This window comes from Panthera pardus, unplaced genomic scaffold, assembly GCF_024362965.1.
Source record: "Panthera pardus isolate Hobbes unplaced genomic scaffold, ASM2436296v1 HiC_scaffold_12, whole genome shotgun sequence".
NCBI lineage: Eukaryota > Metazoa > Chordata > Mammalia > Carnivora > Felidae > Panthera > Panthera pardus.
The window spans coordinates 99603076-99616979 of record NW_026526677.1 but is presented as its reverse complement, the minus strand read 5'-3'; the positions used below and the strand labels follow the sequence as shown (position 1 = coordinate 99616979).

At 57.5% G+C, this 13904-nt stretch overlaps 1 protein-coding gene across 2 annotated transcripts in view; it reads right to left on the bottom strand.

Moving 5' to 3' along the window:
- The window catches only part of DSCAML1 (DS cell adhesion molecule like 1), a 348919-nt gene extending 335964 nt beyond the window's left edge, over positions 1-12955 (bottom strand). Inside the window, exon 1 of one of the 2 annotated variants that reach the window (XM_053900430.1) lies at positions 12764-12955. In XM_053900430.1, the coding sequence (XP_053756405.1) occupies positions 12764-12809 (46 nt within the window). In that variant the 5' untranslated portion in view covers positions 12810-12955. The remainder of the gene's footprint in view (positions 1-12763) is intronic. The other variant, XM_053900429.1, reaches the window with a different exon arrangement.
- Between the last annotated feature and the right edge of the window lie 949 nt (positions 12956-13904).

Genomic DNA, 13904 nt, shown 5'->3' with positions numbered 1-13904 from the left:
AGAGCAGCCTTCCCGCACTCTGAGCCTTGGATCCTTCCAGAGCCAAGGACACGGGGTTCTCAGCAACTACAAATGGGTAGATTTAATTGATGAATTGACTGGGATTGTCCAGCCACCTGTCAGGGCTGATGAAACGGCAGATTTATAGCAAAAGGTGAGTAGCCTCATATTTCTCCCACCCCGGGATGCGAGCTGCTGTCTTCTGAGTCTGGGGGAGCTGGGGAGGATGAGACAAACCATTCATTTCTGCTTACGGCTCTGACAGTGCATTGCCATTATGAAACATCACCCTCAGGTGTAAAACAATAGCATTTTGCACTTACGTCGGGCTCATACTTTACCATCACAAGGCACCTGTCAGCCCAGCATGCAGAAGCCCTCTAATAAACATTAATTTAGCCTCACCCCAGCTGCCAAGAGAAAGGAGTGAGCAAATCTATAAAGGGGAAACTGAGGCACTGACCACCAAGTATCTCAAATCTCTGCCACGTGCCAATGCAAAGGTTGGCACAAGGGCACCAGTGAGTGGCCGCGGCAGCAATGGGTCCATTCGGTCACCCGGCCCTAAAAGGGGGATTAGCAAGGGTCTCACTCCAACCACACGGAGTCCGGCATGGCCTCTACGGTGTGTTCGAATCTTCAGAGCAGTGACAAAACCTCAGCAAGGACCGAGAAGAGCAAGGCATGGGACAACAGAGCTGTGCTAGGAGTCTGACGAGCTGCCTTCCCTCCTGGGACTCACCCCTGACCTGCTGTGGGTCCCCGGGCTAGCCACGAGCCTTTCTGAGCCTCGATGTCCTCATTCACAAAAGACAGGGACTGTGCCATCTGACCTGCCCTCCAGGACTGCAGAGCAGAGCAAACAGAATGCGGGAGTACTCGGTTCCCCATAAAGACGAGGCGTGAGTAGGAGGGACGAGGTTGCTATGCCGGTCCCAGGGACCCCCCCACTGGCCGACGGATCCAGGGTGCTTACGGTTACTGCAAAGGGTGGCCGGGGCACAAGCGCCACTCTGCAGCCCTGCAGAATTCAAGACCCTCCTCCACCCTCCAAGGCTCTCCTTCCCCAGGTCCTTCCCGACCTAGGGACCAGATAAGTCTTGCTCTTTCAGAAGACATTTACAGAGCACCGTTACTCAGCAGCCAGGAGACAGCTCTGGGGATAGCGGCTCAAGCTGAGCCTTGAAATAAGATCTAAATGAAGGCACTCCCAGAACCCAGGCCAGCCCAAACGACGCGCTATGGCAGAGGTGGGGACAGCATGTTTGGGGAGCCCCACAGAAACCTGCCGGGGGCAGCGTTGGGGACGAGAGGCAGGAACAGCTGGAGTGGCGAGCTGGCCCTCAGGGATAGAAGACAACGAGGAGGTTTGCAGGCTGGGGGACTGAGTTTATGCAAGTTCTTGTAGCCCTAGGCCCAACTTCATATTTTGTTAAATCTTTTTTTAACGTTTATTTTTGAGAGAGAGAGAGAGAGAGAGAGCGTGAAGGGGGGAGGAGCAGAGCGAGAGGGAGACACAGAATCCAAAGCAGGGTCCAGGCTCTGAGCTGTCAGCACAGAGCCCGATGCGGAGCTCGCACCCACGAACTGTGAGATCGTGACCTGAGCCGAAGTCGGACGCTTAGCCGACTGAGCCAGCCAGGCGCCCCAGGCCCGACTTCATTTTCACCTTACACTTACTTCCCTGAAGGCTTAGTGGCTTAGCTAACGGTGCAAGTTCTCAAAAGAAAGGAGACTAACACTGACTGAGCACCTGCTGTGTGCCAGGCACGTGGGGTGGGGGGCGGGGGGGTGGTCAGGGGTCTTGACCTTCCAGGGTGCTCTCTCACTTGATTCTCGCACAAAGGTACAAGGTGGTCCTGTCCGTCTCATTTTACAGGTGAGGAGAGAGAGGCTCACGGAGAGATTGTTCAGCTAGAAAGAGGCAGAGCCAACATTCGGTCAAGGTCTGCCCGGTCCCAAGCCTGAGTTTTTTCTGTCATGACGCTGAGGAAAAGAATTCAAAGTTAGGGGCCTTGGGAGGTCCCCCCTCACTCCCTCCCTGGAAGCCAGTCCCAGTTTGGAAAGCACGTCCTCACACCGGAAACTCCTACTGCCCCCTTAAGTCTCAGGGAAGCCCCCTCACACACACACACACCCCCAACCCTGCCCCAGCTCCTTCTTCCCTCCGCAGACACAACCAGGCATATTTACAGAGCGAACGAGAGGAGGGGGAAACACTTCATAAATAAAGAGGGAGACATTCAGATCAACAGCAAAGCTTCTTCTGGTCAAAGGGGGAAATGGATTTTTAATAGAAAATGGAAGTTATGGGCTCGGTTGTGATGTGACAGACGCCCAGACTTAAACCCATTTAATCTTCTCTGCCGTTTAACGCGGAGCACCACCCTGACGCCGTGTTTCAGAAAACAGGCTCCAAATCGCTGGGAGATTAGAAGTGTAGAAATAGCACCGCAATATTTTTAAACCAGAAATCGCCCCCAGGCATTTGGGCTGCCCCCAGGGTCACCAATGAAATCTGAATATCCATCACATCAACTCTCTGAGCGCTGGCCCTCCCTCCCGCCACCGGCTGGCCATCTGGATTAGTTCGGGGAAGGAAACTTGACGCCCATGGGCCCCCACCCTACTGGCCAGGGTTGGGGTGGGCCCACCGAGGCTTCCTCCCAGGTGTATGCTGAATTGTCCCCATGTGATCGTCTCCAGTCAGCATAAATGACAACCCAAGGGGGCTGAAATATTAACACCTCGCCACCTCCACTGGGAGAAGTGAGTCATTTTGCTCTCCTCCTTTACAATATTTACTCATCTCATTCACTGGACTTTTCATCCAGGAACATCTGCCAGTGCTGGACCTGTCACCCGTCCCCCAGAGACGGGCAAGAGGCTTCAGGGGTCCCCATGCCCCGGCACGGCAAGTGTGGATGGGGGGGAAAGCGGTGGGTCCCCAGGACAGTAGAGGCGGGGGGAACCGGCAGGGCTCCCCTGCAGGGCTGTGAGCTCCCTGTCCCGGCCACCACTCTATCCCCTGGGCCTAGCACAGCACTGGGCACTTAGCACCCAGACTCCAGGGCCGGGCTCCCCAGGTTTGAATCCCTGCTATGCCGCTTACAAGCAATGTGACCTCGGGCAAGATGACCTCACCTCTCTGTGCCTTAGTTTCCCCGTGCATAAAATGGGGGTGACCTCAAGCGTTGTCAGGTTGGACGAGTCCCTGTCAACGACACTGTCCAGGTATACGTTCGCGCCCGGCACCACCTGAGTATTCGTCGCTATTGTTCATGAGTATTTTCATTATAACAGGCAAGCGGCACTTGCAGAATAAATATCCCACAACAAACACTTACCCCTCACCTACAGCAATAACGACTACCACTACTGAACAAAGTTCTCAGACGGTCTGATAGAGAATCAGCTGGAGAGCTGGTTAAAAACACAGATCCTTAGGGGCGCCTGGGTGGCTCAGTCCGTTGGGCGTCCGACTTCGGCTCAGGTCACGATCTCACGGCTCGTGGGTTCGAGCCCCGCGTCGGGCTCTGTGCTGACAGCTCGGAGCCTGGAGCCTGTTTCAGATTCTGTGTCTCCCTCTCTCTCTGTGACCCTCCCCCGTTCATGCTCTGTCTCTCTCTGTCTCAAAAAGTAAATAAACGTTAAAAAAAAAAATTAAAAAAAAAAATACAGATCCTTAGACCACAGGTTCACCAAGTGCGTCCGAGGGCCAGGAAATGATTTCCGACGCGGGTGGTCCTCCATCCACGGCTCAGAACAACACTCCCTAGAGAAAAGTAGATTTTGCCACGCTGGACCTCCAACATCACCTTTTCCAACAATAGGCAGTTTCCATGGGCTTGGCTGACAGGACCTTAGCACCACATTAATTAACTTAATTTGGCGATCGAGTTAATGAAGTAATAGTGTGTGATCGATAACAGTAAAGCATGGCAACACCCTCACGCTGCTGCCCGCAGGCTCGCACACAGTTTTTTTTTTTATGCAGATGTGGCCTGGTGAGTTTCTTAGGTTAATCTGCCAGGTTCATTACTGCACTGCATTTGCACACAAAGGTTTCCATAGGCGATATATTACTTGCCCTCGCTCGGACTCTTCTTATCCCATAGTTAGTGGGCAAACTCAGGCCCAGAGACCAACCGGCGGGACCTCAACTCGACCATCCAAAACCCCAGGTCTGAACCAGCGAGATAGGGTCTGGCTCCTTCATCAGGAAACTCACTTCTTGTGCGTCCACGCCTCAGACACAGTCTGTGGCTAGACCCTGGGGAAGGTCTCCCCAGACGGCACCAGAGCATTTACAGGCCATCAGAGTTGGCAGTTGCCCCGGGGCACGATGGAACAGCCAGGACCAAGTCCCAGGCCTCCCGTCCGTCGCTGTCCCCCAAACCTGGCGCACCTGCTTCACCACCGTCCTCACCATCATCACGGCCATCGTTTCGTTTTTAGCACTCATTTGGTGCCGGGCACCGTGAGATGCCCTTCCCCCGCGTTATTGTTCATTGAACCCCTACAACCACCTCTAACCACGAGACCCCATTGTACAGAGGAGAACACGGGACGTTAGGTGAAGCAATCTCCTAGTTTCACGCAGCTAACAATGGCAGACCTACACGTCCAACCCAGGCCTCCCTCCCTTCCGGCCGCTATCCCTCAACGGGCATCACACATTCTAGACTCAGACCGTCTCCAGGGTGTGAACGTACCATCAGGGGGTTTCCGATGGAGAGCAATTTGGGGTATGACATTTCTTACTGAGTTGGGATTGTCCCGGGCTTCCAACATTTCATCCCTAGTGCACCCCCCATTCCCACAACTAAATGCCAGCCCTCCAGCTCCAAATTTCCCTAGGGAAGCAGTCCTACACCCCCACCCCCACCCCCCACTGAGCAGCACAGCTCCAAGCTCCCAGGGGCTCTACCTCCCCATCAGAAACCTCTGTTTTCGGTTCTGATTTTGGTCTTTTAAGATCCTCAGCACAAACATACTTCCTGCAACCAGCCACCTGTGAGACCCAGCAAAGATCAGTCATCTTCCAACCTATAAGGCCCCTCCCCACCGGCTCCAGAAGCTATGAGCCAACAGCTGACAGTCAAACAGACTCTTTAATCTCCCAGCCCCTTCTAGACAGGCCTGGGGAAGGGAAGGCCTCTTACGGCCAGAAGGTCCTTCTAGGGAGTCGGCTCAGACAGCACAGTTGTCCCTAGAGATTCCCAGATTTAGATTGTTAACGCTTCAGGGACTTAAGAGATTATTTTGTCCAATCTCTTCCATTTACAGATGGGGAGCCGGGGGCACAGAGTAAGTAACCTCAGGTACACAGCTACCCAGTGTCCTGGCTGGGACTTGACCCCTGTCTCTACTGTTCCTTGGATTCTGGCCACCCCACTTACAGAGCCCAGCAGCCGAGGAATAAAGGAGCCTCACGGAGAAATGAAATGACGTGGATGAGGGAGCATTCGAGGAACCAGAGGGGCTGGATACCCGGAGGAGAGGCTTCCGATGGGCAGACGTCTGTCTGCAGAGGGCCAAAGGGTTATCCAGCAGAAGAGGGCTTCGCCTATACCCCTGTGCTTAAAACACAGAACCAAGGCCGGTGAACAGAAGGTACAGGACCCAGACCGCGGATCCTAAGGACGAGCTCTGTAATAGAACTGTGTGGCCGGAAGGGGCTGCCTTCAGAGGAAGGGGTTTCCTGTGGCTGCAAGGGCCGGAGCAGAAGAACAGTGGGTCTAGTGGGAAACCTGCATGGGGTCACACATCCGACTAGGGGTTGGATCCCGCGTCCTCAAAGCTGCCTTCCAACCCGGAAGACTTTAGCCCATGGCAGTCATCTGCTCGCTCGCTCGCTCACTCACTCTCTCTCTCTCACACCGCAAAGCAGGTCCCCAACCCTCAGACCCCATGGCTGTGGAAGGCCATCCCAGAAGCAGGGTGGCCATAACCCTGACTCAGCCGGGCTCTCAGGGCCCGGATTCCAGTAACTGCCGTCACCTCCAACGAGGTCGCACAAGATAAGACTCTATGCCTACTGCTCCTCCCACAAAAGACCGTGCATCCTCTGCAGGGAGAATCACCCTTGCCGAAGGGTGTCCAGAGGACTAACGGAAGCAACTCACACCCAAGGACCTGGGGAGGGAGCAGAGGTAGGCTCTTCCCACTCCCACCAGACACCGGAGCCACAGGGACGATGCCAAGCCTGCTCCCAGAAGAGTACTGCCAGCCTGGCTGTGCCCTGTCAGCCGTTCCCCATGTCGCTGGCAAAATTCTCCATATGTGGGGGGCCCGAGGAGTGGGGAGACAGCCACACACAGCCGGGAGACCTTCGTTGTTCCTAGATGATGAAGTGACAGTAATTACACCTCACGTTTCAGCAAAGGATTTATAAGGCTATAAAAGTGGTTTACTGTGGCTCTTACACGTGTGTGTTTCTCTGTTGCCCTGTCTGGTTTACAAAGCATCATCACATGATGATGGGCCCCGCATCCTTCCTGCACACATGCAAGGACAGGTGCCCTGCGGAACAGTCAGGACAGGGGTCATTCCCCCCATTGCACAGATGAGGAAACAGAGACACATGACCTCTTAGGTGACTTGCCTAAATCAGGCTGGGCTTTGTCATCTAGGTCTGCAGACGACATTCTTCCCAACACACACACACACACACACACACACACACACACACACAGTAATGGAAGTGCAACTAGCATTTGAATAACTCGGTTCCTAATGAAGGTGGTGACCTTGGAAACTGTCAATGCCAGCATCACGAAGAGCGAGGACACGGGGAGGTGGGGCTGAACGGACGAGGGGAGTAGCAGCTGGATGGCACGGGTGGCACCCGAGGCTAATGCTGTTCACGCTAAAGCAGCACTGGACAAACATCTGTTAAACAGGGCACACGGGCTGTCGTGCCCCCAGCCTCTCCCACACTCATGGAGCCCGGAGGCCGCAGCCTGCCATGGGCAGCACCTGACCTCTGGATCATATGCCGCGTCCCTGCAGCTAGCTGACTGGGTCATAAAGGGAGAAGTGGCCGAGGGACCCCCAAGGTCATAGGCTGTCAGGGGACCGCCTGAAAAACAGCGAGGTTCGTCCCACCAGGGAGAAACACAGAAATCCACCCAGCCAAAAGGCATGGGGGCTTCTCCTGCGGAGCCCATTCACATAGGCTTTAGGTCATGAAATCCAGGGTAGTTCTTACTCTGTTCGGCTACACGGTACAGATTTAATAACCAACGTGGCCTTCCTTCAGCAGGCGTGTGTGACTGGCCTTTGCCTCACCCTCAAATCCAAGTCCGGAGCCAACCTCTGCCCTTTTCTGCTGCCCTAGCTGTGGCTGGGGAAAGGGGTGTGCCGGGCTCCCGAGGGACACCCAGGTGCCTGCATGGCCTCCGCTATCTCGCGGAGGATGGGTCCTCCAGGCTACTGGGCTACGTGACAGAAGGAAGCCGTGATGTCCCCTTTTAGCCACCACACAGCTTTTCTTACTGCTACAAATCTAAGCCAGGTGGCTGGCCAAGACTGAAGCTGATTGAGTCAACTACTCAGGACAGGATCCGACGATCTATTTGGAGGTATGGGCAGAGAGAGGAAAGCGGGAGCAGTGCAGGAAAAAAAGAAGAGGTCAGTATTTATTGAGTACCAACTGCATTCTGGCTAGTTTATGTGTATGATCGGCTTTAATCCCAATTAATAGAAAGTGAGGCTCAGGGAGACCCCAAGTCACAGATCTCGTAAGTGCGGGGCCGGGATGTGAATGAAGGGTTTGCTTTGACTCCAAATTTCCACCACACTGGTGAGTTGCGATCTTTTTTATTTTTCTTTACAACTCCGATACATAAAATGCTCTGACTGAAAGAACTGGGGAGGGAGGAGCTTGAAACTCTGCCTGCTGGCCCTCCCCCTCTCTACCTCCAGCCCTCCCCCAGGCTCCACCCAATGCCTTAGGGCTCCACACCACCTCCTTCAGAAAGCTCTGTGGGCTCCAGGTGAACCAGGGCCCTCCAGGATCATTAGAGAGGCAGAAAAAAACAACTCTGGGAGGCCTTCGAGCTGCACCTGCCTGGCCAGGATTTGCTCCTGCCCCGGAAATGCAGACGAAACCATTCCCGAAGCCACATTCCCACTGCAGACATCCCAGCTGGCTCCCTGGGAAGGAACACTCCGGCTGCCCTAAATGCTTGCTTCTCAAGTGTTCCTCCCAGCTCTGGCCACCTCCTTCCCTCCGTGACCCCGCACCTGCCTTCCCAGGGTCAGAATAAGCAGCCCCGGGGCATTTCCCCTAATCTCGCAGAGACCACGGCCCCATCCCGAGCTGGAAGTGGACAAACCAGGAGGGTGAAAGAGCCTTCTGCTTCCCATCATACCTCTTCCCATCCACACCGCTTCTCTCGCTTCTGCCCACAGCCCTCAGCACCCGGCTTCCTGCATTCTGAGGGTGCGCTCACCGGAAGTCTGGTGTTGACCCTGGATTTCCACAGCAGGTGTGGCCCCCTCTCCTCATGCTCTCCTTCCTGCAGCCCGAGAGGGACAACCCACACCCCAAGTTTGGCCTGCCTTAGGTGTCCCTGCCCACCAGCACTCATCTTACCCCGATAGCAGTTCGAGCCCCTGTGGGCCTCGAACTCAGAGGCAAGAGAGGAGCACTGCCAGAAGCAATGGTCCTTCTTCACACTCCTGCCCCACACCCATGCCACGCAAGGAAAAAGTGACCAGCTGCTGCTGAGGCTGAGATCAAGAGGCTACTCACACAGAGAGGGCGAGGCTCTAGGCCGGGCTAGGTCAGCATGCAAATCTGCATGCAAATCATATGCAAATCTAGGGCCTGCCCTTGGGTTCCTGGCACCCTGTCATCTCTGTTGCCTGTGGCTCACCCTGTTCAGGCACCTGGGTCCTGGTTAGACCTACTGGGGTAGGGGCTGAGAAAGCACTTTGGGAACTTGGGGGGCTCTTCCCCTAGACTACTTCAAAAGTCTCTCCAAGAAACACTTCTTCCAAGATCACACGGGAGGAAAGATTCTCTCAGCCTGGTAGCTCTATCCCTGGAAAAAAAAAAAAAAAAAAAAAAGGCGCTCTGAATAGTCACCCTCCCTTCAATTCAACCACAAATAAAATCCACCTTCACCAGGCTGAGCGGGGGACCAAGCAAGTGACAAGGATGGGGTTCCTGAAGACATGGAGAAGGTAAATGGGGCCAGAGGTCCACACCGCCCCCGTCAAAGGCCAACAACCCAAGAGATGCTCTCGGCAGACTCCTGCCCGGTATCTGGGGGCTCCCAGCCTGCCTGCTTGGGGGCTTGCTTGTTTAGCAAAGCACGGTTGGGCCAAACGCCCGTTGGCTTGCCCACCTCCTCCCCGTTCCTCAGTCTAAGAAAAACAAGCCTCTCCAGCCAGTCTCCTGGGATCTGCTCAACTTAAGCACTGCCTTTGGGTCAACTGCTTACTTGCTTTTTGTTTCTAATTGAGCTCCCCATTCTGCTGCAGAAATATATTAAAGGCAGCTGACTTTGATGGCCAGAAATACGAAGCATCTGAAAGCTTCACCGGGCATGATGGCAATTCGGTTCTCCGCCACGTTATTCTAGCGACGGGGGCCTCTACGCCCACCTACCCCCTCCCAGTGCTCGCCAGTCCCTCACCTGCTCCTAAGTTGTGTCTGCCATTTCAAGATTTTCAAAACACATTCCCCCAGCGCACCCCACCCCCCTTCTAATTAGACACCGAACAGAGTGTTAGAGATTTTCTTAATGGCTTGACGAAGCCTTTTAATTCAGTCTTCTCAAGAGAGAAGAACCATGAGTCCCCATCCGAGAGGTTGGGGTGGGAAATGGAAAAAAAAAAAAATCAATGCAACCCATTATTTTGGCTTTTAGAAAACAGGAATTTTAGTGCCGGGGAAGCTTGTTTTTCTACACAGTAAAAATGCAAATGCAGCCAACACAGATGCTGGCCCGCTGGATGTAACAACGGAGAGAGCCTCACTGGGGTTCATCTGGCTGCCCAAATCCGGATTTGTTTGGGCAATAATAAGGCAGTTATTGGAGACTCGATAATCGATTATTAAAACACCTTCCCAGTTCAGTTCTGGGGAATCGGCCTGAGCTCAGGCATCAAAAAAAAGGTATTTCGAGAGGAATGGAAGTAACAGAAGCTTAAAACACATTCAATAACTGCTTAATTCCATCCAGAGGACGCTCCATCCCATTTTGTTTTCTTCTCCGCTCTCTCTCTGCCTCCTCCCGCTCCTCACAGATGGACGTACAAATTATTGCAAGAGGATATTGTTTTCTGCAACAGGCTCAAACGTTCACATTTACATTTCCTTGGTGCCGTGGGGGTGACTGGCAACGAGAGAGAAAATACACCCAACCCCATCTTCCCTGCTCTCACGGCGACACATCTTCCCCCAGCCGCCTCTGTCGGCCCCCGCCACCACGCCACCCCAAGCACAACAGGCCCTGGGGACCAGCCTGGCACCTAAGACCCAATTAAGGCACGAAGGGAAAGAAAGGCCTGTCTGGCGAGGCGCCCTGGTGCCCGACACAGATGCTGGAGCCTCTGAACGGCAGGGCCGCCAGGGCCGTGCAGACCGAAAGGCCGCTGAGGTCCCGCCTCACCTGGCACCTCCAGCCTCCCCCTAGGCCCAAGGCCAGTGGCAACTTCCTTCTCAAGTTGGAAAGGGTTTTGCCCCTCAGGCTGTCCTGTCCCTTCTGGGCCTTTCTCCACCTCCCCCCAGCCCCCATCTGCTTTCCTCCCTATCAAATAGCTCAGGCTTCATTTATTAATGCCCGGCTTCTGGGAGGGGGAGGACGGGGCCCTTCAGGTATTTGCTGAGGGACATCCACTGCTGGGGAACGGAGTCCTCTGGAAGGAGTGAGGTCGCCCTGCGGGGACAAAGCTGGGCAAGAGTGTGGCAGAACCTTGGGCCTGTGCTTTCTCGCCTGACAAAATGGAAAGGGGGTGGGGGGTGGAGAGAGAACTAGCGAGAGAGAGAAAGCTGCCGCTCCTCACCTTATGTATTTTTAATATTAATGTAATTAAAGCTGCGAGCCGAGCCAGCCTGCGGGGGCGGAGGGAGGCAGGAAGAGCCTGGGGAGAAGGAGAGTGGGGTGTGGGGAGGGGGTTAGGGGGGGTTGGCGCAGGAGACTGGCTTCTTGCTCCGCAAAAGTGGGAGGAGAGGGTGCTGAGCGGGGGACAAGGGGTTAACCAACCTAGACCAGCCTTGGCTTGGCGTGTCACCCAGTGGGCCCCCGCTGGGTCTGAGAAACTCAACTACTTTGTCCACGATTCAGAGGCCACCTCTCGCCCGCACCCCGATCTCTAGGCAAACCCCAGCAGTACCTGGGCCTTCATTCTGGCCTTGACCGGGCTTTACAGATAAAACAAGGGTCACCCTGCTCCCCGCGCCGCCGCCCCCCCACCCCCACCCCCAAGCCACGAGATACTGCCGTCAGCTCCGGCAGGTTGCAGACTCCAGACCCTGGGGCATCCGCACGGGGGAAAAAACTAGACCCCTCCCGGAGCGCCAACCCCCTGCTGGACTGCCCTTCCCCCATCGCCTAGGGGTCAAGAGCTGCGGCTCGGCGGGGGCCCCCGGCGGGGCAAAGGGGGGAGAAGCCGCCCCCAGGGCGCGGAGGAGAAAAGTTAGAGGGCTGAACAGGTAAAGCCGAGCTGGTACGAGCGTGTGTGCTTCGCTGCGCAAGGGCGCGGAGTTCGGCCGCCTCATCTCCCGCCATCTGCGCGCCCGGGGGCACGTCCTCTGCCATAGCCTGGAAGCCCTAACGCCGGCGACAGCCCGGTCCCGACTCAGTGCCCAGGTGCCTCCGGTCAGGAATGTCTGCCCCCTCCCCACCCCCACCCCCAGTCCCGGCTACCTCGAGGATCAGGTGCGCGGCGCCCGAGCGGCAGGTCTGGACAAGCCGGACACCTGGACCCACCCCTAGCAACGCCTTCTCTCCGGGGAAAGCGACACGCCCCCCCCCCCAAACTGAAGACTGTCCCCGTGTCCGGCTGACCCGGCGCGGAAGCGGAGAGTCTCGCACCTTGGGGCGCGCTGCCCGAGGTGGCTCAGGCGGCGCAGCGAAGCCGCGGCTAGTGCCGGGGGCGGGGAGGGGGGGGGGGGTGAGGTGGGGCTGGGGGAAGGCGACCTTTGGGTCTGGAGAACAAACTTGCCATCCGAGAGACCCCGGCTGTCGGCACCCCTAGCTCTCCCCGCCCTGCATCGGGCCCGGGCGCGGATCAGCGCCCTGCGGTGCGGCGCTGGGGGTCCGGGGCGGCGGAGGGGCGCAGGGCGGCAGAGGAGGAGTGAGCCGCGGAGTCCGAGGCCCGAAGAAGCGAGGACTCCCGGGCCAACCAACAGTCACGGCCTGAGGACCCCTCCGCTCGGAGGGCACCCCGGGGTCCCGGCGCCACCAAGCCGCAGGAGGCGGGCGAGGGGCTGGGGGAGGGGTCCCGGGCAGAAACCGCGGCCCGGCAGGGCGCGGGGAGACGAGGGGCTCGTCCCCCACCACCCCTCCGGGCGCGCCCCAAAACGGCAGGCGCGGGCGGCCGGCGGCGCGGTCGAGGGCACCCTCTCCCCTGACCTCTCTCCGAGTGCCGGCCCCGCCCCCGCTGCGCCCCACCCCGGACCGGGCACCGAGGTCGGCCCCCCGCCCCCGGGCACCTGGAGCCCGCCGGGCGCCCCGCCTCGCCGCCACCCGCGCGCACCCCGGCTCCGCCGCCTCCGCCGCCCTGGCGCCCGCGCGGGTCTCACCTTTGTGTAAAGAGTCCAGGAGCAGGAGGAAAGTTACCAGCCACATGCCATAAAGAGGCCCTATTCTCCGGGGAGGTGGTCCTGTGGCCGGCCGTGCGGCAGCGCCTCTCCCCCGCTCAGCGCGCTCCCAGCCGCCCGCACTCCGCGCCCCGCTCTTTCTGCTCCTGAGCCCAGCGCTCGGCGGCGGCGGCTCCTCCCTCCTCGGCTCCCTGGCTCCTGTCATCCGCGGGGCTGGGCTAGGCGGCCGCTCTCCCCGCCCCCCCGCGGCACCCCGGGTGGTGAGCGCCGCGCGAGCCCGGGGCCCAGCCGGCCCCCGGCCCCGCAAGCCCGAGGACGGGGGCGGGGGCCGGGACCAGCCGGCCCCCGGCCCGGGTTCGCCGTCCGAGAAGCCAGGGGTCCCCGCCGCCCGCCGGCTCGGAGGGTGACATGTGTCCTACGTGCGCCAAGGGCCCGCCATGCTCGGGCCAAGGAGGCCCTGTGTCTCCCGGCCCGGCACCTGGGGCGAATGCTGCCTGCCTCTTGCGGACTCAGTTTACCCATGGATGCTCTGAATTAAATCCAGACTAAGATCCTTTGGCATCCCCCGGGGCTACTCCCCACCTCAAAGCTCAAAGCTGCGTGCCCTTCCAACCTCTAGGTCTGCAAGCCTGGCCCCTGGGGAGCCGGGTCTGAGCCCAGCCAACCCCCCCCCACCCCCCCCTCCCAGCGCGACTTCCCAATTGTCTTCAGCACTTGGCACAATTATTTGCAATAAATAGTTTAATGTCTGTTCTACCTCGTGTATCTTCCTCCTTTATCTTCACCTACCCCACCCGCATAGCTTTCTCAGCAAGCAGAAATTGGTTTCTTCCTTATACCAATCTGCCTAGAGTTGGCATGGGATTCCATGGGGCTTGAGTGAGGGCATCTCAGTTCCAAAATGAATGTGGAGGACCTGCTGTGCGCCAGGCACCGGCTTTGGCGCTGGGGACAAAGGCAGGGCCGAGTCAGGTCTGCTGTGTGACAAGGCTGCTGTGGTTAGGAAGCCCTCCTTGTGTTGGTGATTGCAGAATAAGGGCCCACGCAGGACCCGGAGAAGGGGGCCACGGTAGCCCTGAGAATGGGATGCGAGACAGGACTGGACCGCCTCTCAGGAAGCATA